The following is a 21,629-nucleotide window of genomic DNA, read 5'->3' as shown; positions in this document are numbered from 1 at the left end:
ATGTTGATTTTCCTTATAAGCCACCGATTTTGTTATTTTATCATTCTTATTCCAATTTTTTTTCCCACTCTTCTAAGTCAATAGTATGTCCAACATTTCTACCCCGTGCAATCATTGATCCTTTGACAAGCTCTTCTGCTCGATCAAATTCTAATAAATATTTATATATCTTTGATACTAATTTCTCATTTGGGCCAATCAAGATTTTATCTAGTTTTTGTGGTTCGTTGTCTATTCCAAATTCCTCGCTATCTTTTTTATATTTCATTTGTATTTGCATGTAGGGCCACCAATCTAATTTTATTCCCTGCTCTTCCAGTTCCTGTCTACTGTTTAATTTCCCTTGTTTATCTAAAAATTTCCCTACAACTGGCCATTTTCTTAACATCCATTATATTAGGATGGGTCACTGCTTCCATGGGAGATATCCAACTTGGAATTTTCAGATCATGTTTATTCTTTATTTGTCTCCGTGATTGTATCAGCACATCTCTTATTTTATGTCTATAAAAGTATAGATACGGTTTGTTCCCTTTATCCCACAAGAAGGCATGCCACTCTCTTTGTAAGTCAATGCCCTTCCATGGTTAGTATTCTTTTGTTTCTTAGATTTATCCAATCTTGTATCCATACTAGTATTGCCATGATAGAATTCCCAATCTGAGAGTTAAGTCTGTAAGTCTTTTAGCTTTATTCGCACTTTCTTACCTGCCCTGACAAATTTTGTGGTTATCCTATTTAATTCTGTACAAAAAGTTCTTATCTCATTTTGTTGGGGTTGTTTGAAAGAGGTATAAAAGCTTTGGCAAAACATTCATTTTAGTAGTTGCTGTTCGTTCCTAATAACAATAATTGTAAAGTCCCCCATTTTTCAGACCGACCCGTGGCTTAGTGAACTGCGATTCAGTCCGATATTTCTGCACCTAAGCAAGATAGTTGTGAAGTCAGGTTTACGACCTTCTTTGCCACCATTGCTTGAGTGAATCGCCACAGTGCTTAAGCTCACCCCATGGTTGTTAGACAAATCTCGCAAAAGGGAAATCACAAGCGCACTAAAACCGTCATAAATACATGCCAGTTTCCAAGCATCTGAATTTTGATCACGTGCCTAATGGGGATGCTGCAATGGACATGTGAAACATGGTCATCAGTGACTTTTTCCAGCGCTGTTGTAAACTTGAACGGTATTAACAAATAATTGTAATTTGAGGACTACCTTTATTAATGATTAGCTCTATACCGGTGGTTCGCTATGAAACTATGTGACCGGGCTTAGTTATGGGGGACGAAATTAAGAGGGGAAAAATTGTGCCTCTGCCTACCAGCTTCCATCGGTATTCATCTGGCTAGCAGTCCTGTCAGTGTGTGAGAGAGTTGAGGGCTGTTTGGAAACTGAAGCAGTATTTGTTGTGTGAGCAAGGAGACAGCAAGGAGCCTGGGTGCGGCTTAGCTCAACTGTTCTGTACTAAAAGCTGCTTGGTGCTATGAACGTGAAACTCCTCTGCTTGTGTTTTGCCTTTGGAAGAGCTTTCTTTTCAGGTGGGGTGGGGGAGTAGAACTCCTTAGCATCATAGTGTGTTAATAATAATAATAATAATAATAATAATAATAATAATAATAATAATAATAATACAGGAAATACTATAAATGCTCTGATGGTCATCTCGAAAAATTCTTTCTTAGTGAGCCCCAAGAAGCCAAGAGGAACATACGTGCCAAATGTCAAGTTTGTAGGCTTTACTGTTCTGGAGATTTTGTGATGATGCGTGAGGGGTATTTCGCGTATATATATATATATAGAAGATTATGACGTTCCTTTCAACCAAGGAAAAGACAACAAGGTAATTACTATTACCAACCTCCAGCGCCTGCAGGGTTATCGGGCAACATATCCATTCCTTCTGCAGTGCAGGGCACAATCCCTTACCACAATCATGTACTATATATATAGAATAGAATAGGAAATAGACTAGGAAATAGAATAGAATAGAATAGGGAATAGAGTAGAGTAGAGTAGAGTAGAGTAGAGTAGAATAGAATAGGAAATAGAATAGGAAATAGAATAGAATAGAACAGAATAGAATAGGGAGTAGAGTAGAATAGAATAGAATAGGAAATAGAATAGAATAGAACAGAATAGAATAGGGAGTAGGGGAGGGGAGTAGAATAGAATAGAATAGAATAGAATAGAATAGAATAGAATAGAATAGAATAGAATAGAATAGAATTGAATTCTTTTATTGGCCAAGTGTGATTGGACACACAAGGAATTTGTCTTGCTGCAAATGCTCTCAGTATACATAAAAGAAAAGATACAATATATGGAAAGATTTCATATATATATACAATATATATGGAAAGATATTATCGGTCCCCCTCGCTGCAGCCGAATCAGAGCAGCCACAGCAGGGGATGTTTTAAGAACAATGTGAATTTCAAAGTGCTTTTGGAATGCCGGTATTGCTTGGTAGCCGAACATGGGATTTATATAACTGTAGAAGTGTGTAGAAATCTGAGCTCCCCACAAAGGTTACTGGAGTTGCTGCAGGAATGTTAGTTCTGCCAGTGGGCAAAATCATGGCTGTGTCCATACAAGCCTAAACAAGTCAGAGGAAAGGTCTTGCGCCCATATAGTAAGCGTGGATAATTTGAATCTCGATTAGGTGTATGTTGTGGCTCAACTCTTTACCCAAACCTAGTCATTTGGTTAATTTAGGGTTTGCGTAATGTCCGTATACAGAAAATGAGGAAGCCGTGGATGTTGTGAGAATTCTAGCAAGCAGTTGAGGTTACAGGGTTAAAAAAAGGAAAAAAAAGGAAATTATTTTCCCAAAAAGAATTAGAGATGGTTGGATACTTGCTTGCTTAGCTATGGGGTCCTTGGTGCTCTCTGAGCTTGGTGGTTTTCTTGAAGACATTTCATTACCCCACTAGGTAATATCATCAGTGCTAGAAGGGAGAATGGGCTTTTGGTGGTTCTTTGATTAGGTTGTTTACTGTTAGTTTGTCTGCTTTGGTAGTTCCTTGATTAGGATATTGTTCACATGATGGTCTAGTAGTGTTACTCTTGGTATTAATCTCTGCTCTTTTAGGGAGTGATTGCTGATGGCGAGGCGTTTTGATCTTTATGTTTCCTTTGGGGCTTGTTGATAGTTTCTTTTGAGTGATATGTAGCTGTTGTATATCTCTATGTGCCTGTTGATGGCTGATTTGTCCGAGTGCCAAACTTCCAGAAATTCTCTAGTGTTTTTGGACTTGGCTTGGTCTAGGACAGGGATCGCCAACCTTTGGACCTCAGGGACCACCAAACTCATATTTTAAATCCCGCAGACCAGAGACCCTGGAAAAATCCCCCAAAAACTCTGCAGGAAAATTCTTCACCCCATTTTCCTACCGATCGATCGTTCTTTATTTGGGATCGCAGGATACCGTCTCCAGCTCCATTCTCAGAGGGAGAGAGAGAGGGAGAGAGAGACTTTTGGTTTCATGCAAGGAAAGCAGCAGAAGTCTTTCTTTCTCTCCCCCAAATTCGGCCAAAAATGAGTCTTTGTGAGACTTGTCGTGCCGGCGCAGCCTTTTGGAGCAAGGATGCCTTGCAGGGTCCCAAAGATTCATTTCTGGCTGAGTTTGGGGGAGAGAAAGAAAGACTTTTGCTGCTTTCCTTGTGTGCAGCCAAAAGCAGAAGAAGAAAGAAGCGGAAAGAAGCAGCCCAGTGCCCAGGCCAGGCGCGTGAGGCGAATGGGGCAATTTCCCCACTTCCGCCCTTTCCCCCCTCCCCTCACTCCCTCGTGTTGTTTGCAATGCAAGCAACGCAAGACTTATGTTCCCGCAGGCCATGTGGGCGGCGCAGCCTTGCGTTCCTGCGCAGACTGGATTAATTGCTTTGGGGGGGGGTGACATTTCTCTGCAGACCACTAAAATTTTCTCGCAGACCACCAGTGGTCCCCGGCCCACTGGTTGGCGACCACTGGTCTAGGATAGCTCATAGTTGAAACCATGGTTAAGCCTACCCACGTCTTGTGAAATTAAGGAGTTTTTAATCACGTCTTCTAACTGCTAGTTGGCGTTCATAGACACGTTCTGCTGGTCTTCTGTCTTTTTGTCCTACATCGTGGTTGTTGCAATCTTTACACTGTGCGTTGTAGGTAACTCCTGTTTACTCTTCTGGGACTGCGGCGACTTTTGATTTACTTAGGGTGTTTGGGAAGGGTTTAGTTGGTTTGTGTGCTACAGGTGTTTGCCTAGCTTCGTTTGCTTACTGCTGTGAGAATATCAAAGCATACAGGAATGAAAGAATGGGGAAACTATTTGAGGTTTAACAGGAGTGAGGAGTTCATGGTTGAGATGTTGGCATTGGTCCTTGGAGCGAAGAATTAATGATTTTATTTGGCCAGCACATGGAGCTGTGCTCACAATTCTGTCATCCCAGATGTTTGCTCAGTGGGGAACCATTATTTGGAGTAATTGCTGACCAGAAACCAATGTTGGCAGCCAAAATCTTCCTTTTTTAGGTCAGTGGCTTCCAAATTGGCTCCTCCGGTTGTCAGCCCAGCCTTTATTCGCATCTTGGCCAGCTCCGTGAACTTATGGCTTGCCTAACAGGGAAATTTTTACATGAGTAATAGAATAACAGAGTTGTAAGGAACCTTGGAGGTCTTTTGAATCTAGTCCAACCTCATCCTCTAGCGGGAGGCCCTGGATCATTTCAGACTGTTAGATTTACAAATGAAAGTTTTACTGCAGCTGTGCTACAGGCCATTTTCTTTTATTCTGTTGTCGTCTTCTTCCTGTTTCCTGTATCTTGCGCTTTCGACTGGGCCCATAACCTGTTAGAAATTCTGTATATAGCCCTCCAGAACAAACAGTGCACCGTCCACATGTGCTTTCCTTCTCACAGTTGAGCAGAAAAGCACATGTGGACAGTGCGCTGTGGTTTTCATAGGGCTAAATACAGAATTTCTAACACAGACAAATGGCTGTCCAGTATCTTCTTAAAAACCACCAGTGATGGCGCACCCACAACTTCTAGAGACAAGTCATGCCACCGATAAATTGTTCTCCCTGTCAAGAAATTATAACTCCCGTTGGGTGTCCAAAATCATCTTCACTGGATCCATCACGGTTGGGCAGGGTCTTCCTCAACCAGTCACTTTCTGGACGTGCTTGGAGTGCAACGTCCAAGGTTGGGTCAGGGTTTTTTGTCTTGTTGCCTGTGAATCCTCTTATTGAAGCTTTGCCTTCTGTCCTTCTAGGGGTGACCAGGAAGAATGTTCTCATCAGTGAAGCCATATGAAAACCAGCGGTACTCAACTTTGAAGAAGGACTGTCAGAGGAGGAAAATCTTGTTTGAAGATCCGCTCTTTCCAGCCAACGATGACTCGCTCTTCTACAAGTCTCGGATTCAGGGGATCCAATGGAAGCGACCCAAAGTAAGTGTCAGAGTATTTGCAGCGCGACTACTATTGCGAGACAACCCAGGAGCAAAACACAGCACCCAGAGGCTTTGTCATTTTAACAGTGGTTTATCTACAAGACAGCTATATACATACATATACATGGGTAGGCAAATACTTGGCAATCAATCAATCTTCTTTACTCTGCACGGAGAACCACAATGGAGACAGAACACAAGGAGAGAGAGAGAGATACAGCCTCTCATGGCCTCATTTATATATGCAGCTTCTTAAAGTGGTAAAACCCTGTGGACCCACCCTCAGTCTTAAAGCGGCAATAACCTTGCTGATTCATCCTCATTGCATCAGGTGTACATCAGCCTTACAACTGATGGTCAGCTCTTAAATCTCAATACCTTAAGAGTAAGGCCAAATGGGAAGATGGGTCCTGGAATTTGTTGGGGTTCTTCATATCAGAGATGAACTTGAAACTTCTACCATGCTTGATGGGATAGTGCCACTGAGACATTTGAACATTATCTATCTATCTATCTATCTATCTATCTATCTATCTATCTATCTATCTATCTTTCTTTCTTTCTTTCTTTCTTTCTTTCTTTCTTTCTTTCTTTCTTTCTTTCTTTCTTTCTTTCTTTCTTTCTTTCTTTCTCTCTCTCTCTCTCTCTCTCTCTCTCTCTCTCTCTTTTCCTCTCTTCTTGTTTCTGATTACCTAATTGAAGGGGCTTGAACATAATCAATAGAAGAAAATATTTGTAGGGGTATTCTCTGAGCTTGGTTGTTTTCTTGCAGACATTTCATTACCAAACTAGGTAACATCATCAGTGCTAGGAGGGAAGGGGTTTGAGGAGAGGAGGAGGAGAACTGTGAGGTCCTTAGTGCTCTCTGAGCGCTGGGCACAGGCTCCTCGGGGGCCTCTTCCTCACCGCTGCCAGCCTCCACCATCTCCAAAGGCCGCACTCCACTCCCTGAGGGTCCTGGCCCCCATCCCTGCATCCCACGCAAGCCCCTCATCTGAGTCCTCGCTCTCCGAGACCTCAGCCGTCCCCGCCTGCTGCCGGCGAACCCCAACATAAATGCCTTTGGGCAATGCTGTTGCAGTGAGCTCTGGCGCTTAGGTCGTTAGATATGAGAACTCCAAGGTCCTTGACAGAGTGAGGATCGTCCACGAGGTCCTATCTGCCTAGCTTGTATTTGGTGTGTTGGGGTTTTATTTTACACCAATGTGTAGGACAGAATTGTCACCGCAGTTGTGACGTTAGTAACACGGATTGTAAGGGAATTGACTCTGCTTGTTAGAAGGTCACAAAACGGGATCACAAGACACACACACACACGCACATATCCCAGGACACCGTAACTGTCATAAATACGAGTCAGTTGCCAAGCGTCTGAATTTTGATCATGTTGGACCCTGAGGATGCTGCAGCGGTTGTAAGGGTGAGAAACGTTTTGTAAGTGCCTTCTTCATTCAGCAGGGTTCCCTACCTGAGCTGGGGAGGTTGGACTAGAAGACCTCCAAGGTCCCTTGCAGTATTATTTATTTATTTATTTTATTTGTCAAGTGATTATTAGATAACAGGTATAAGTATAAACACGGTTATGAATACATGAAATGAATGCATATAAGAAAAATAAAAGAAACAATAGGACAGGGACGGTAGACATGTTGGTGCGTTTATGCACACCCCCTACAGACCTCTTAGGAGAGGTCAATAGTAGACAGTCTAAGGTTAAAATTTTGGGGGTTTGGGGAAGAAACCACAGAGTCAGGTAGAGCATTCCAGACATTGACCACTCTGTTGCTGAAGTCGTATTTCCTGGAATCAAGTTTGGTGCGGTTTACCTTGAGTTTGTATCTATTGTTTGCTCTAGTGTTGTTATGGTTGAAGCTGAAGTATTCATTGACAGGTAGGACATTGCAATACATAATTTGATGTACTATACTTAGATAGAACTAAAGGTGGCATAGTTCTAGGTTGTCTAGGTCTAGAATTTCAAGTCTGGTGACATAAAGTATTCTGCAACGAGTAGAGGAGCGGAGAACTCTTCTTGTGAAATATTTCTGGATTTTCTCAATTGTACTAATATCAGATAGGGAATGCAGCTTCCAGACTGATGAGCTGTATTCAAGTGTTGATCTAGCAAAAGTTTTGTATGTTCTAGTTAGTAGAGTGATATTACTGGAGAAAAAGCTACGCAGGATTAGGTTAACAACTCTTAGTGCCTTTTTGGCTATGTAGTTACAGTGGGCTCTAGCACTTAGATCATTAGAGATGAGTACTCCAAGGTCCTTGACAGAGCTTGGATCATCAACAAGGTCTTGACTATTCAGCTTGTATTTTATTTTCTGATATATATTTTTTTGCCAGTATGTAAGACAGAGCATTTATTTGTTGAGATTTGAAGCTGCCATTTGTTTGACCATCCTGACACATAGTCAAGATCTTTTTGAAGGGTAGCTGTATTGTCTGTGGTGTTGAATAGCTTTACATCATCGGCGAAGAGAACGCAGTTGCTCTTGATATGATCACAGAGGTCATTTATGTAGAGTATGAAGAGAGTTGGTCCCAGAACACTGCCTTGTGGGGGACACCACTGTTGACACGCTGCTGTAACTTTGGTCACTAAACGGATGGTTGTAAGTCAAGGATTACCTGTCATGGAAGGACCATTCCCAGGCTCAGGTGGTTTCTCAAGGTTCATGGAAGAAATAGGTCTCCTTTTAACCATGGACCCTGCGGGTGTGATCTCCTTGGGAGCCTCCCAGGCTTTTCATGCACAGCCTGAATGACTGCATTTCTGTATCCGGGAAAAAATAAAATAAAATGATGCAGTGGTCCATCTGCAAAGAGAAATGTCGTTTCTCTCGGCTGCGCCCTCCAGACAAACATCATTTGAATTTCAGAGAGGACAATGCAGCCCTTGTCTGGTTTTTCTGTTGGAGAACGTGTGGGGAGAGAAGGATCTCTCCACCCTGTGAACAGACCAAGTTTGGTGTCAGTTTTAATTTAAGGAGTTTATGCATCATTGGTACAGAGAAAGGCTTGCTTCCTGTTTGTTGATTGTTCCTGTTATTATCACGTTTTTACTGGTTTTATATTCTTCTTCCTAAGATTGCTGTAAGCCATCCAGAGTCGCTCGATAGTGAAACGGATGGCATATACATTTAATTAATATATATATATATTAGTATTTCTGTTGTTGTTGTTGTTGTTGTTGTTCTTCTTCTTCTTCTTCTTCTTCTTCTTCTTCTTCTTCTTCTTCTTCTTCTTCTTCTTCTTCTTCTTCTTCTTCTTCTTCTTCTTCTTCTTCTTCTTCTTCTTCTTCCTCCTCCTCCTCCTCCTCCTCCTCCTCCTCCTTCGTTTCATCTCCTTCCCCTCTTCTTCTTCTTCTTCTTCTTCTTCTTCTTCTTCTTCTTCTTCTTCTTCTTCTTCTTCTTCTTCTTCTTCTTCTTCTTCTTCTTCTTCTTCTTCTTCCTCCTCCTCCTCCTCCTCCTCCTCTTCCTCTTCCTCCTCCTCCTCCTTCGTTTCATCTCCTTCCCCTTTCTTCTTCTTCTTCTTCTTCTTCTTCTTCTTCTTCTTCTTCTTCTTCTTCTTCTTCTTCTTCTTCTTCTTCTTCTTCTTCTTCTTCTTCTTCTTCTCTTCTTCTTCTTCTTTCTTCTTCTTCCTCCTCCTCCTCCTCCTCCTCCGTTTCATCTCCTCCTCCCTTTCTTCTTCTTCTTCTTCTTCTTCTTCTTCTTCTTCTTCTTCTTCTTCTTCTTCTTCTTCTTCTTCTTATTATTATTATTATTATTATTATTATTATTATTAACACGCTCTGATGCTAAGGAGTTCTACTCCCTCTCCCCACCTGAAAAGAAATCTCTTCCAAATGCAAAACACAAGCAGAGGAGAGGAGTTTCAGATTCGGTTTCAGTTTCAGAGCTCCAAGCAGCTTTTAGTACAGAACAGTTGAGCTAAGCCACGCCCAGGCTCCACGCTGTCTCCTCCTTGCTCACACAGCAAATCGATGGAGGCTGGCAGGAAGAGGCAGAATTCCCCCGTTATTTTCCTCCCTAAAAACTAAGCTTGATCACATAATTTCATAGCAAAGTAAATAATTTCGAGCAAGTAAATAAATAAAAATGTAATATTTTGCCCCCTCCCCGCCCCGGTCCTTCCAATCAGATGCTTTCTTAAGAATCCAGAAAACCACTTCCCTCTGACAGATCGAACAGATCATCAGAGTTGGAAGGGTCCTTGTAGGTCATCTAGTCCAACCCCCTGCCCAAGCAGGAAACCCTACACTATTTCTAACAGATGGGAATCCAATCTCTTCTTGAAAGCCTCCAGGGATGAAGCTCCCACAACTTCCAAAGGCAACTTCTGTTCCACTGGTTGATGGTTCTCCCTGTCAGAAAGTTTCTCCTTATTTCCAGGTCGAATCTCTCCTTGTTCAGTTTCCAACCGTGATTCCTTGTCTGGCCTACAGGTGCTTTAAATTACCTTGTAAAACGATTGTCAAGACCCTCATCCTTAAGTGGAATGATGATTGGTTGGGGAAAGAGTCTTGTCAATCATTTTACAAGGTAATTTTGCACCTCCTTAGGTGTCCGAAAGGAATACAGGAACTCCCCTACTTATAACAACTCATTTAGCGAACATTCGAAGTTACAACGGCACTGAAAGAAGTGACAGGACCGTTTTTCATACTTACAACTATTTTGGCACCCCATATGGTCACGTGAGTCAAACTTCTTGGCAACTGGGTCATACTTACTTACGATGGTTGCCGTGTTCCAAGGGTCATGTGTGATCCGCTTTTGCGACCGCCTGACAAGCAAAGACAATGGGGAAGCCGGATCCACTTAACAGCTGTGCTACTCGCTTAACAACGGCAGCGGTTCAACTTAACGAATGTGGCAAGGGAAGTTCCGTAAAATGGGACACAACTGACTTCAACGAGGTCACACTTAACCGCAGACATTTTGGGCTCCCTTGTGGTCGCAAGTCAAGGACTGCCCATAGAAGTGGGGGAAATCAAATGGAAAGAAATTCAGAAGGAAGGCCGTATAGGGAGATTTTGGGGGTTTTTATGTTGCTTCTCCTGGCTCACATATCGAATTCCACAACTGCAGTCAAGCTCTGAGTCGTTGGCTGTGTTTATGAGGCTCATGAATGGTGATGGATGCCAACAGGGAAGCCGGCTTGGCAGACAAATAGATGCGGAGTGACTTGCCACCGTTACTCCAGAGGCCGCTCTCCAGATGCGCAACAGATGCTGCACCAAACCTTTTTATATATTAAATATAAATATGGAATGTCTTGAGGCGTGAGGAGGGAGGGGAGGAAAGAGGGAGGGAGGAAAGGAAAGAGGGAGGGAGGAAAGGAAAGGAAGAGTTCAGAAGAGAGAGAAGGGGAGGGGAGGAAAGAGGGAAGGAGGAAAGGAAAGAGGGAGGGAGGAAAGGAAAGGAAGAGTTCAGAAGAGAGGGAGGGGAAGGGAAGGGAAGAGGGAGGAAAAGGAAGAGGGAGGGAGGGAAGAGGGAGGGAGGAAGGAAAGGAAAGAATCATTAAAGAAGGGAGGGAGGGAAGAGGGAGAAAAGGAAGGAAGGAGTGGAAAGAAGAACAGGAAGGAAGGACTGGATGGGAAGAGGGAAATAAAGACAGGAAGAAAGAAAGGGGGAAGAAGGGAGGGAAGAAAGAAGGAGTGGATGGACAGAAGGACAAGAAGAAAGGAAGGGAAAGGAAGAGAGGGAGGGAGGGAGAGAAGGAACCTACGCTTATTGTACTTGTCAGACAGAAAAGCTGAATAAAACTTCCAGAATAGGGCGGGAAAAATGCACGGTGAAGTCAAAGAGAAGCGGATGGAAGAGCAGCAAGGAATTAGCACCAGATCAGCAAAACTCAAACCGTCTCTGGCTTTGAGACGCTCCAGCCTTGCTCCAAACAGTCCTGAAAACCGCCTTTAAAAACAAAACAAAACTCTAAAAGAGTCTCCGTAGCAAATGCCAGGAAGATTTTGACGCATGGAAAACAGCCAGTTAGTTGCAGGGAGCAGCTTGAAGCTTGGAAGAAGAGCCCAAACAAGGAAATTCGGGGCTGAGTGAAGAAAAAAAAAATAGCCCAGCCACAGCAACTGTTGACAATTTGCAGTAGATTGTCCAAAAAAAATAAATAAATGTTTGGCCCTTGTTCCTTTTCTCTCTCTCTCTCTCTAAGAAGGGAACGACGGATGCACTCTACTTAAAACTGCTTTTAAACCACTTTGGATCCTGATTGCTTCTTTCAGGCACCCATCTGGGCAGCTTTCTCCTCAGAATTGGCAAAATGGCTTCCCATTTGCCCGGATGTCCTTGTCCAACTTGGGTGGAAACTAATCCAGGAGAGAAGCAGCTTTAGAACTGAGGAGACATTTCCTGCATGTGAGAACAATTAACCAGTGGAACAGCTTGCCACCGGAAGCGGTGAATGCCCCAACGCTGGAAGTTTTAAAGAAGAAATTGGGCCACCAAACTTTGTCTTGAAAATGGTACAGGGCGGTGGTGGCTAACCTTTGTGGGCTCTCGTGCCCAAAATGGTGCTCGCTCGCGTGCCGGCACCCAGAAGGCAACGCGCCCCACCTTCCCTGCGCATGTACATGCAACACCCACCCTGCGCCCCCTTACTTGCACTGCACATGCGTGCGCTTCCCGGCTGATTTTTTGGGCCCGTTTGAGGCCTTTTTCGGCCTCCCTGAGGCTTGAGGGAAGCCTCTGTAGCCTTGGGAGGCTGAAAAACGGGCCTTCCGGAAATACCAGAAGTACCAAAACGGCCTCTGGAAATACCAGAAGTGCCAAAACGGGCCTGTTTTTCGGCCTCCCAAGGCTGCAGAGGCTTCCCTCGAGCCCCCAGGAGGGTAAAAACAGCCTTCCTCGGGCTACAGAGGCCCTCCGGAGGCTGAAAATGGGCACTTCCAGTAGGCCCGTTTTCGGCCTCCCAAGGCTGCAGAGGCTTCCCTCAAGCCTCAGGGAGGCCAAAAAAAAGGCCTCAAACAGGCCGAAAAATCAGCTGGGAGGCATGTACATGTGCAGTGTAGGTAAGTTTGGTTGGGCTCAGGTCCCCGCACAAATGGCTCCACGTGCCACCTATGGCACACGTGCCGTAAGTTCACCATCATGGGTACAGCCTAAGCAGGGGGGTTGGACTAGAAGACCTCCGATGTCCCTTCCAACTCTGTTATATTCTGTTACTTGTTCTGTTGTAGCGGCCTCTCCTGAGATCTCCTGGTGGTCTCCAGTCCGAATAGTAAGCAGGTCTGGTTTTGCTTCACTTTTTAAAATCAGCCAATATCCACCCAGGCCTAAACTGAATTAGCCCACATAATCCAACTGCTGAATTATATTGTTGAGTTAAAAATCGACAACAATGCAGGTATGGAGTAAATTGTTATTTTAGTTGGTTAGTCCAGAATGGTTTAACTTTTTGAACCACAATTTGCTTTACAGTGCAATGCGGGTTGTGGACCACAGTTTGTGGCTTGGCAGGTAGATAAATTCATCCTGATATAGTTGATTAACCATGGTTTGTCGAAGTTTTGTGACAACTGAGGGCAGGAAGGGGTGTTCTGGTTTAGTGTTTCTCAAAGTTGGCTGCTTTAAGAGTAGTGGACTTCAACTCCCAGAATTCCCCAGCCAGCTGGCTGGAGAATTCTGGGAATTGAAGTCCATCGTGCTGGGGAATTCTGGGAATTGAAGTCCACCATGCTGGGGAATTCTGGGATATGAAGTCCATCGTGCTGGGGAATTCTGGGAATTGAAGTCCATCGTGCTGGGGAATTCTGGGAATTGAAGTCCATCGTGCTGGGGAATTCTGGGAATTGAAGTCCATCGTGCTGGGGAATTCTGGGATATGAAGTCCATCGTGCTGGGGAATTCTGGGAATTGAAGTCCATCGTGCTGGGGAATTCTGGGATATGAAGTCCATCGTGCTGGGGAATTCTGGGAATTGAAGTTCATCGTGCTGGGGAATTCTGGGAATTGAAGTCCATCGTGCTGGGGAATTCTGGGAATTGAAGTCCATCGTGCTGGGGAATTCTGGGATGTGAAGTCCATTGTGCTGGGGAATTCTGGGAATTGAAGTCCACCGTGCTGGGGAATTCTGGGAGTTGAAGTCCACTCTGCACTAGCTGGTAGATCTAATTAAGCAAAAAGGTGGGTTCTAGTTGCTATGTTTCCTCCAGCAATTTTAGAAAAAGATACAGAGTGAAAGATTTTATTATTCTTAAATCCTTTCTTAGTACTAGAAAAGCAGGCTTGGATTTTAACGCTGCTTCTTCAACAGTTCCCACAACTGCTTTAGCTTCACGGTCTCAGGTATGCGGAAAATCCGGTTGGACCTGGAGCCAAAGACCGCCAAGAGACGAATCGATTGCTAGAAGGGATCACCCGGAGAAGAAATTACGTGGCCTTTCCCAATTTTTTTGCCAAGTTCTTTTTGCTGAGTTCCAGCTAGATCTCAAGTGCACCTGTTTATCCGAAGAGATTGCAGTTCTACGTTATGTTGAATAAAGGGTAAACTTGCTCCGTTAGACAACGGGGGCAGTTCTTAGATTAAATGTTGGTGATAAGTTGGCCTCCAAGGGCAGAGTGAGTTTTTTGGAACTTCCTGGAAGTCCTTTAATGTAGCTGGTTTGCCAAATCCAGAATGAGCTTCCTGGAAGACCCTGATTTTAGCTCTACAAATCCATAATTAGTTTTTTTTTTAATTAAGCCCCTTATTTTAGCTGGGCTACCAAATCCAGAATGAGCTTCCTGGAAGCCCCTGATTTTAGCTGGGCTAGCAAATCCATAATTAGTTTTTTTTTATTTATTAAGCCTCTAATTTTACCTGGGCTACCAAATCCAGAATGAGCTTCTTGGAAGCCCCTGATTTTAGCTGGCTTTCCAAACCCAGAAGGCGCTTCTTGCAAACTGACACATTTTAGCACAATTAACCAAAGCCAGAATTCATAGCTTGAATTCAGGGATGGAGGGGGAAAAAAAAGTAATGTAAAGTAAAAAAACAAAACAAACCCCCCCTAAAACGAGTGAGGAATGGAAGCGTAGAAAATATGAGATGCCTGGCTTCCTCAAATTAATTTTCTTCTCTTGTTTCAATTTGGGCTGAATTCCAAACGAGAACTCTTGTGGAATTGAAAGCTGTTTATGGATTCAGCTCATTGGTTTTTAGAGACTGGCAAGGATTTTACCTGGTAGAAAGCTATTGATTGGATGTGGCTTTCTGAAGGAAGCGCACTGCATTTAGTCCTCAGTTTACAATCGTTTGTTTAGTGACCGTTAGTTAACAACAGCGCTGGAAAAAAAAAAAAAGACTGAGGATGGGTCCTCGCGCTTATGACCGTCATAGCATTCCCCAGGGTCAGCTGACCAAAATTTGGGTGGTTGGATCCTATCAGCACCTGCGTGATTCACTTAACAACTGCGGTGATTCGACTTAACAACCGTGGCACAAAACGGTCATAAAATCGGTCACGAGCCACTTCTTAAACCAACTTAGCACCCAAAATTTATTTGGCTAGAGACTCAGGATTTAATTGGGGGGTAACTGTGTTGTGGTTCGCCAGCAGCCAGTGCAGACGACAACAGAATCGGACAGTGGGGAAGAACGGGGACCAGTGAGGGAGTCTGGGGGGGACTCGGACGAGCGTCCGGTGTCTGATGCAGAGATGGGGCCAGGACCATCTGGGAGTGGGGTGCTGACTCCAGAGCCTCTAAAGCAGGGGTCTCAAACACAATTTACCTGGGGGCCGCTGGAGGCAGAGTCTGGGTGAGGCTGGGCCGCATAATATTATACTTTATATTATACTTTATATTTATATTATACACTAATATTATACTTTCATATCACGGTGGGGGCCACGGGATATCATCCTGTGGGCCGCAATTGGCCCACGGGCCGCAAGAATGAGACCTCTGCTCTAGAGTCTGGTAGCAGTGAGGAAGAGGACCCAGGGGAGCCTGTTCCAGTGCGCGTATGCGCAGAGCTGCTAGAAGGAGAGAGCAGCTGAAATAAAAGGGTCAATTTGGGAATAAGGCTGGGAGGTGATTGCCCCTCCCATAAGGTATAAAGGTCAGGCCAAGATGACAAAACCTTTGCAGGAAGCAAAGTTGTTCGATCGGTTCAGAGTCATTCTGGAATCTCTTTGTACTTTTGTTGGATTTTTTTTTTAAATACTTTGGTTGGTTTCTCTCCTAGTTCATTTGATACTTCTGTTCTTGGTAGCACTTCACAGAACTGAAAGGTGGGTGCTTATCTCGAGGGATTGTTTGAGATTCATTACCGCCTGGGAATGAAAATAATTCCCAGCATTGCAATGAAACAAGACTTGTTTTTAAGATAAGCGTGTGCGTAGTTTACGGTCTCGGAAGTTTTTGGTCAGAATATCCAGACACTTTGCTTGTCAGAAGGTCTCAAAAGGGGATCACATGACCCCGGGGACATTGCGACCGTCGTAAGTATGAGCCAGTTGCCCAGAATTTTCATCCCAATGACCATGGGGATGCTGAAGTATTGTCGTCAGTATGAAAAATGGCCACAAGTCACTTCTTTTCGGTGACGTAACTTGGAACGGTCCCGAAACAAACGGTTGTATGTTGAGGACTGACTGGTAGTTTGTGAGTCTGTGCGTGTTTTCTTCAGCAGTGTTGGGTTGTCTTCAAATTTGAAGGCTTATCTTGAGGCCCCTGGGATGGGCAAGCATCCAGCTGGTTTTGTGGACTTGGCTTTGGGCGTCATAAACTTTCCCTCTCTTGGCAAAGGTTACTTACGATTTATGGCCCCCGTGAACCGATTAGCACAACAAGGGAGGAACCTGTGAGCAAACACAATGGAGTTGCTTCCAACCCAGCGGAGAGGAGAAGCCTTGAACGACACTTTGAAAAGTTAAGGGTCCTTGAACCGTCCTCTTGAAAAAGGCTGGTGAGGAAAGTACTGGCAGTTACTCATTCACGCATTAGGTTGGTTTGCCCCCCCTCCCAGGGCAGATGAGAGCATTAAAACGAAACCATACATAAGTTAACAAGGTTTTTATATTCGGCATTAAGAAGATCAATCTCTTTCCCTTTCCCTTCCTCTCTCTCCTCCTCTCTCTCCCTTTCTTCCTCTTCTTTCTCTCTATCCATGTCCTTCTCTCTCTCCCTCTTTCTTCTTCTCTCTGCCTCCCTTCCTCCCTCCTTCTCTCCCTCTCTTCCCTTCTCCTCTCTCTCTCCATCTCCTCTCTCTCCCTTTCTTCTTCTCTCTGACTCCCTTCCTCCCTCCTTCTCTCCCCCTCTCCCTTTCTCTCCCTCTCCCTCTCCCCTCTTTCTTCTACTCTCTACCTCTCCCTCCCTCCCTCCTTCTCTCCCCCCTCCCTCCCTTCCTCTCTCTCTCTCTCCCTTTCTTCCTCTCTCTGCCTCTCTCTCTCCCCCTTCCTCTCCTTTCTCTCTCCCTGTCTCTCTTTCCCTCCCTCCCTCTTTCTCCCCTTCCTCTCCTTTCTCTCTCTCCATCTCTCCTTTTCTCTCTCCCTCCCCTCTTCTTCTCTCTCCCTCTCCTCCCCTCCCTCCTCTCTCTCTCTCCCTTTCCTCTCCCCCTCTCCCTCCTCCTCTCTCCCCCTTTCTTCTTCTCTCTCTCCCTCTGTCCTCCTTTCCCTTCCCCTCTCTCTCTCTCCCTCTCTCTTTCTTCTCTCTCTCTGCCTTTCCCTCTCCTTTCCCCTCTCTCCCTTCCTCTATCCGTCTCTCTTTCCTCTCCTCTCTCTCTCTCCATCTCCTTCTCTCTCACCCCTCTTTGTCTTCTTCTATCTGCCTTTCCTCTATCATCTCCTTCCCTCTCTCCTCTCTGCCTTCCTTTTCCTCTCTCTCCCCCATTCCTCTCCTTCTCTCTCCTCTCCCTCTCTCCCTACACACACACACACTCTATCTATCTATCTATCTATCTATCTATCTATCTATCTATCTATCTATCTATCTATCTATCTATCTATCTATCTCTGTCAATTATCCATCCATCCATCAAGTTTATATAGCCGCTCATCTCACAAAAAGCGACTCTTGGTGGCATACAACAATAAATTAAAAAACATATACCTAAAAACAGTCATTGTTAAAAATCTAAAACAGATATTATTGGGAAAAAAAATTAAAAGCAGAGATTCTCTGGTACTTAATGTAAAAAAAAAATTATGTGTGTTTGTTTGTGCTCGGATGTCTATGGCTCTTTAATGTATTTATTTACCTATTTTCTGGACAGGCCTGAACATCATCATTCTAAATCGTGGGGGGCAGGGGGTGGACTAGAAGATCTCCAAGGTCCCTTCCAACTCTATTATTCTGTTGTTAAGAAATAAAGGCTAGCTGTAGATTAAGAGCCAGTTGAGGTAGCCAACGTTGACTGATCTCAGGGGGGAGGGAAAAAATTGAGGAAAGCCACATGTTGTGTGTGGTTGCCAAGAAAACAATACAGCAGGAGGGAGGGAAGAAGTCAGCTTGTCTCAAACAAATTTAATCTAATCTTTATGACCCGAGAGATTGTACTTGAGCGACTCCTGCAGAATAAACAGATCCAGCAAAAGAAAAAAAAAATCATTTCCTGCTTAGGGGAAAAAAAAATACTGGCTGAAATGCAGTCGGTGGTGGTAGAAAACGAATTCCATTTTCCAAGCATCTGGGTTTCATTTGCTGTTTGCATTTTTGTGTTTCAATTTTACGGATTAAGTTACTGATCCCTACTGGGGGTATAGATTTGCTCGGACGTGGAGCGGGGTAAGAGCAGGGGTCTCCAACCTTTGCTGGCTGAGGAATTCTGGGAGTTGGAAGTCCCCAAGTCTTAAAGTTGCTAAGGTTGGAGACCCCTGTTTTGGAAGAAGAGTTTGAGGGTGGAGGAGGAGAGAGAAAAGAAGGAAGGAGAGAGGAGAGGAGAGGAGGAGGAGGACTGTGGGGTCCTTGGTGCCTTGTTTTCTTGCAGACGTTTCATGACCCATCCAGATAATTATCAGTGCTAGAAGGGAGTGGGGTGTGTGGAGAGGAGGAGGAAGAGGAAGACTTGTGGGATTCTTAGTGTTCTCTTCTTGCAGACGTTTCATGACCCAACTAGGGAGCATCATCAGTGCTAGAAGGGAGTGGGGTTTGTGGAGAGGAGGAGGAGGAGCAGGAGGAAGAGAGGAAGGAGAAGGAAGACTTTGGGATTCTTGGTGTTCTCTGATCTTGGTCATTTTCTTGCAGACATTTCATGACCCAAATAGGGAACATCATCAGTGCTACAAGGAAGTGAGGTTAGCTTTTTTGTTGTTGTTTATATACAAGTGGCTTCCTTGCAGAAAACAAAACCCTCACTCTCTCTCCTAGCGCTGATGATGTTACCTAGTTAGGTCATGAAATGTCTGCAAGGAAACCACCCACCTCAGAGAGCGCCAAGGACCCCCACTGGGAAAATCCTGGCCTTGCATGCCGGGTGGGGAATTCTGGGAATGGAAGTCCACCCCCCCACCCACCCCGCCTCCCTTATAACGTCGCCAAGGTTGAGAAAGAAACGCGCGGCCCTGGCTCAATGGTCTTTCCCTGATCGAGGATCCTGAAGGAGATTTTAAGCTTTGTGCAGCATCACTTGAAAAAAAATTGGACTCGTGTTTCCTTAATGAGAAACAGGCTTTCCTGGCTGAACTTCCCAAATTGAATTTCCCATCCCCGTTTTAGCTGCTGGGGACGGACGGACGGACTTCTGGCTCGATGTGCAAAGTTTTAATCAAACGAAATTGGGAGCTTTGGTTATCCTTTTGCCAAATGGACGCCAGGTGCAGGGAGAAGGACACCCACCCGCCCTCTTGACCATTAGCATCTCTTCCTTTCCACCTTCCCCCCCAAAAAAAGACTACAGGGTAGTCCTCGATCTTACAACCGTTGCAGCAGCCGCCGCCCCTTTTTGCGACCTTCTGACAAGCCAAGTCAAAGAGGGAAGAAGCCAGATTCACTTGACGACCGTGTTCCTAACTTAACTGCAGATAAGAACAGATAATCAGAGTTGGAAGGGGCCTTGGAGGTCATCTAGTCCAACCTCTCCCCCCCGCCCAAGCGGGGGAGACCCCACACCACTGGGGACTAACCTTTCGGGGGCTCCTGGCCCAAAACTTGTACGCACGCTTACATGCTCGTCCTCGCGTGCCAGCACCCAGAAGGCAATGTACACCCCCCCACGCCCCCTACGCCTTCGTGTATGATCCCCACACACCTACTCCCGCCACCCCCATTATCAGCATTGCGCCTCACAGCTGATTTTCAGCCGTTTGAGGCCTTTTTCGGCCTCCCAAGGCTTGAGGAAGGCTTCCGCAGGCTTTGCAAGCCAAAAACTGGGCCCGTTTCGTCACTTCTGGTATTTCCGGAAAAAACAGGAAGTAATGAAACGGAGCTAGTTTTAGGCCTGCAAAGCCTACAGAAGCCTTCCTCAAGCCTTGAGGCTGAAAAGGGCCTCAAACCAGCCGAGAATCAGCTGTGAGGCGCGCGCATGCCCAGTGAGGTAAGTTTGCCTGCCGCTCACTTGCCGGCACAAGTGGCTCTGCATGCCGCCTGTGGCACACATGCCATAGGTTCGCCATCACGGCCCTACACCATCCCAGACAAAATGGCTGCCCAGTCTCTTTTTGCAGTGATTCACTCCACCACTCTCGCCAGAAAGATTGTAAAAGTGGGGCCAAACTCACCGAACAACCGCCTCGCTTTGCAGCAGAAATGCAACGGTGGTCATAATTCGAGGACTTCCAGTAGTTCATCCTGGTGTATAGAGGCCGATAGCATCTTCACTTCCAGGATATTCTTAAGTGTGGTTGTGCGTTTGGCGGATGTTTGCAAATATCCTTTAGGATCTGCCACCAATTCTGTGTTTTTTGTCTGGCTGCCAGTGCTAATTGGCTGGCTGTAAAGCAAATATTTTGATTAAAAGGGAATGCGCTGATGTTCCTATAAATCCTCCAGTTTCTCCTTTTCCTACTCGCTAAATGTCAAATTCACACTTGAAGGGGGTGGGGCAGGTGGTTTAGCTTTTGCAAAGCGATGCATTCCCAAATGGAGGACGTGAGTTGCTATTTCTCTCCTGGAAAACGAAAGAAAAAGAAAACCAATGCAATAAAATCCAGTCACTTTAATCCATCTCCTCCTGGTTCACTTGACTTCAAAACAGTTGGTTTCAGATCTTCTGTGGTTTTGGAAGGTGGTTTTCATGATACAAGCTCTCCAAACTATCTGTGATGCTGTTCGGTGAAGATAGAATCATTAAGGGCTAGAAGGGGACTTAGAGGTCTTCTAGTCCAACCCCCTTTCCAAGCAGGACACCTTATACTGTTCTGGGCAAGTGGCTCTTCTTAAAAACCTCCAATGACGGAGCATCAACTTCTGGTGGCAAGCAGTTTCACTGGTTAATTGTCCTCACTGTCAGGAAATTTCTCCTTATTTCCAGGTTCCTTCTCTCCTTGGCTAGTTTACCCAACAAGACAGACACAGACTCCAGAGAGGAATTAGGACTTCAGGAAAAACAATTACTACCCACCTGCCTTCCATGGAGGACCTTCATACTGCACGAGTCAAAAAGGGGGCTCTGAAACTATCTACAGACCCCTCACATCCTGGACATAAATTGTTCCAACTCCTTCCCTCAAAACGACGCTATAGAGCCCTGCACACCAGAACAACTACACACACAAGGACAGTTTTTCCCCAAAGGCCATCACTCTGCTAAACAACTAATTCCCTCAACACTATCCAACTATTTACTAAGTCTGCATTACTATTACTATTAACCCTCCCGTCCTTCCTATCACCCATCTCCTCCCACTTATGATTGTATGACTGTAACTTTGTTGTTTGTATCCTAATGATTTATATTGACTGTTTCCTAGTAAGATTTAATTGCTTATTGTACCCTATGACTATTATTAAGTGTTGTACCTGATGATTCTGACTCTTGATGAATGTATCTCTTCTTTTATGTACACTGAGAGCATTTGCACCAAGACAAATTCCTTGTGTGTCAATCACACTTGGCCAATAAAGAATTCTCTTCTCTTCTCTTCTCTTCTCTTCTCTTCTCTTCTCTTCTCTATTCTATTCTATTCCCTCTTCATTCTATTCTATATTCTATTCTATTCTATATTCTATTCTATTCCTATTCTATTGTATATTCTATTCTATTCCCTCTTTATTCTATTCTATATTCTATTCTATTCCCTCTTCATTCTATT

At 44.6% G+C, this 21,629-nt stretch overlaps 1 protein-coding gene and 1 long non-coding RNA gene across 2 annotated transcripts in view; both read left to right on the top strand.

Moving 5' to 3' along the window:
- LOC148125223 (uncharacterized) overlaps positions 1 to 21,629 on the top strand; it is a 301,326-nt gene that overhangs the window by 232,321 nt on the left and 47,376 nt on the right. The gene's annotated exons all lie outside the window — the stretch shown is intronic.
- CAPN5 (calpain 5) overlaps positions 1 to 21,629 on the top strand; it is an 85,351-nt gene that overhangs the window by 16,346 nt on the left and 47,376 nt on the right. Inside the window, exon 2 of the mRNA XM_087937808.1 lies at positions 5,253 to 5,429. Coding sequence (XP_087793934.1) covers positions 5,268 to 5,429 — 162 coding nt within the window. The 5' untranslated portion in view covers positions 5,253 to 5,267. The remainder of the gene's footprint in view (positions 1 to 5,252; positions 5,430 to 21,629) is intronic.

This window comes from Pseudonaja textilis, chromosome 7, assembly GCF_049901715.1.
Source record: "Pseudonaja textilis isolate UNSWEBS1 chromosome 7, rPseTex1.2, whole genome shotgun sequence".
NCBI lineage: Eukaryota > Metazoa > Chordata > Lepidosauria > Squamata > Elapidae > Pseudonaja > Pseudonaja textilis.
The sequence above is the reverse complement of the archived record's forward strand: the minus strand, read 5'-3'. Positions and strand labels throughout refer to the sequence as shown.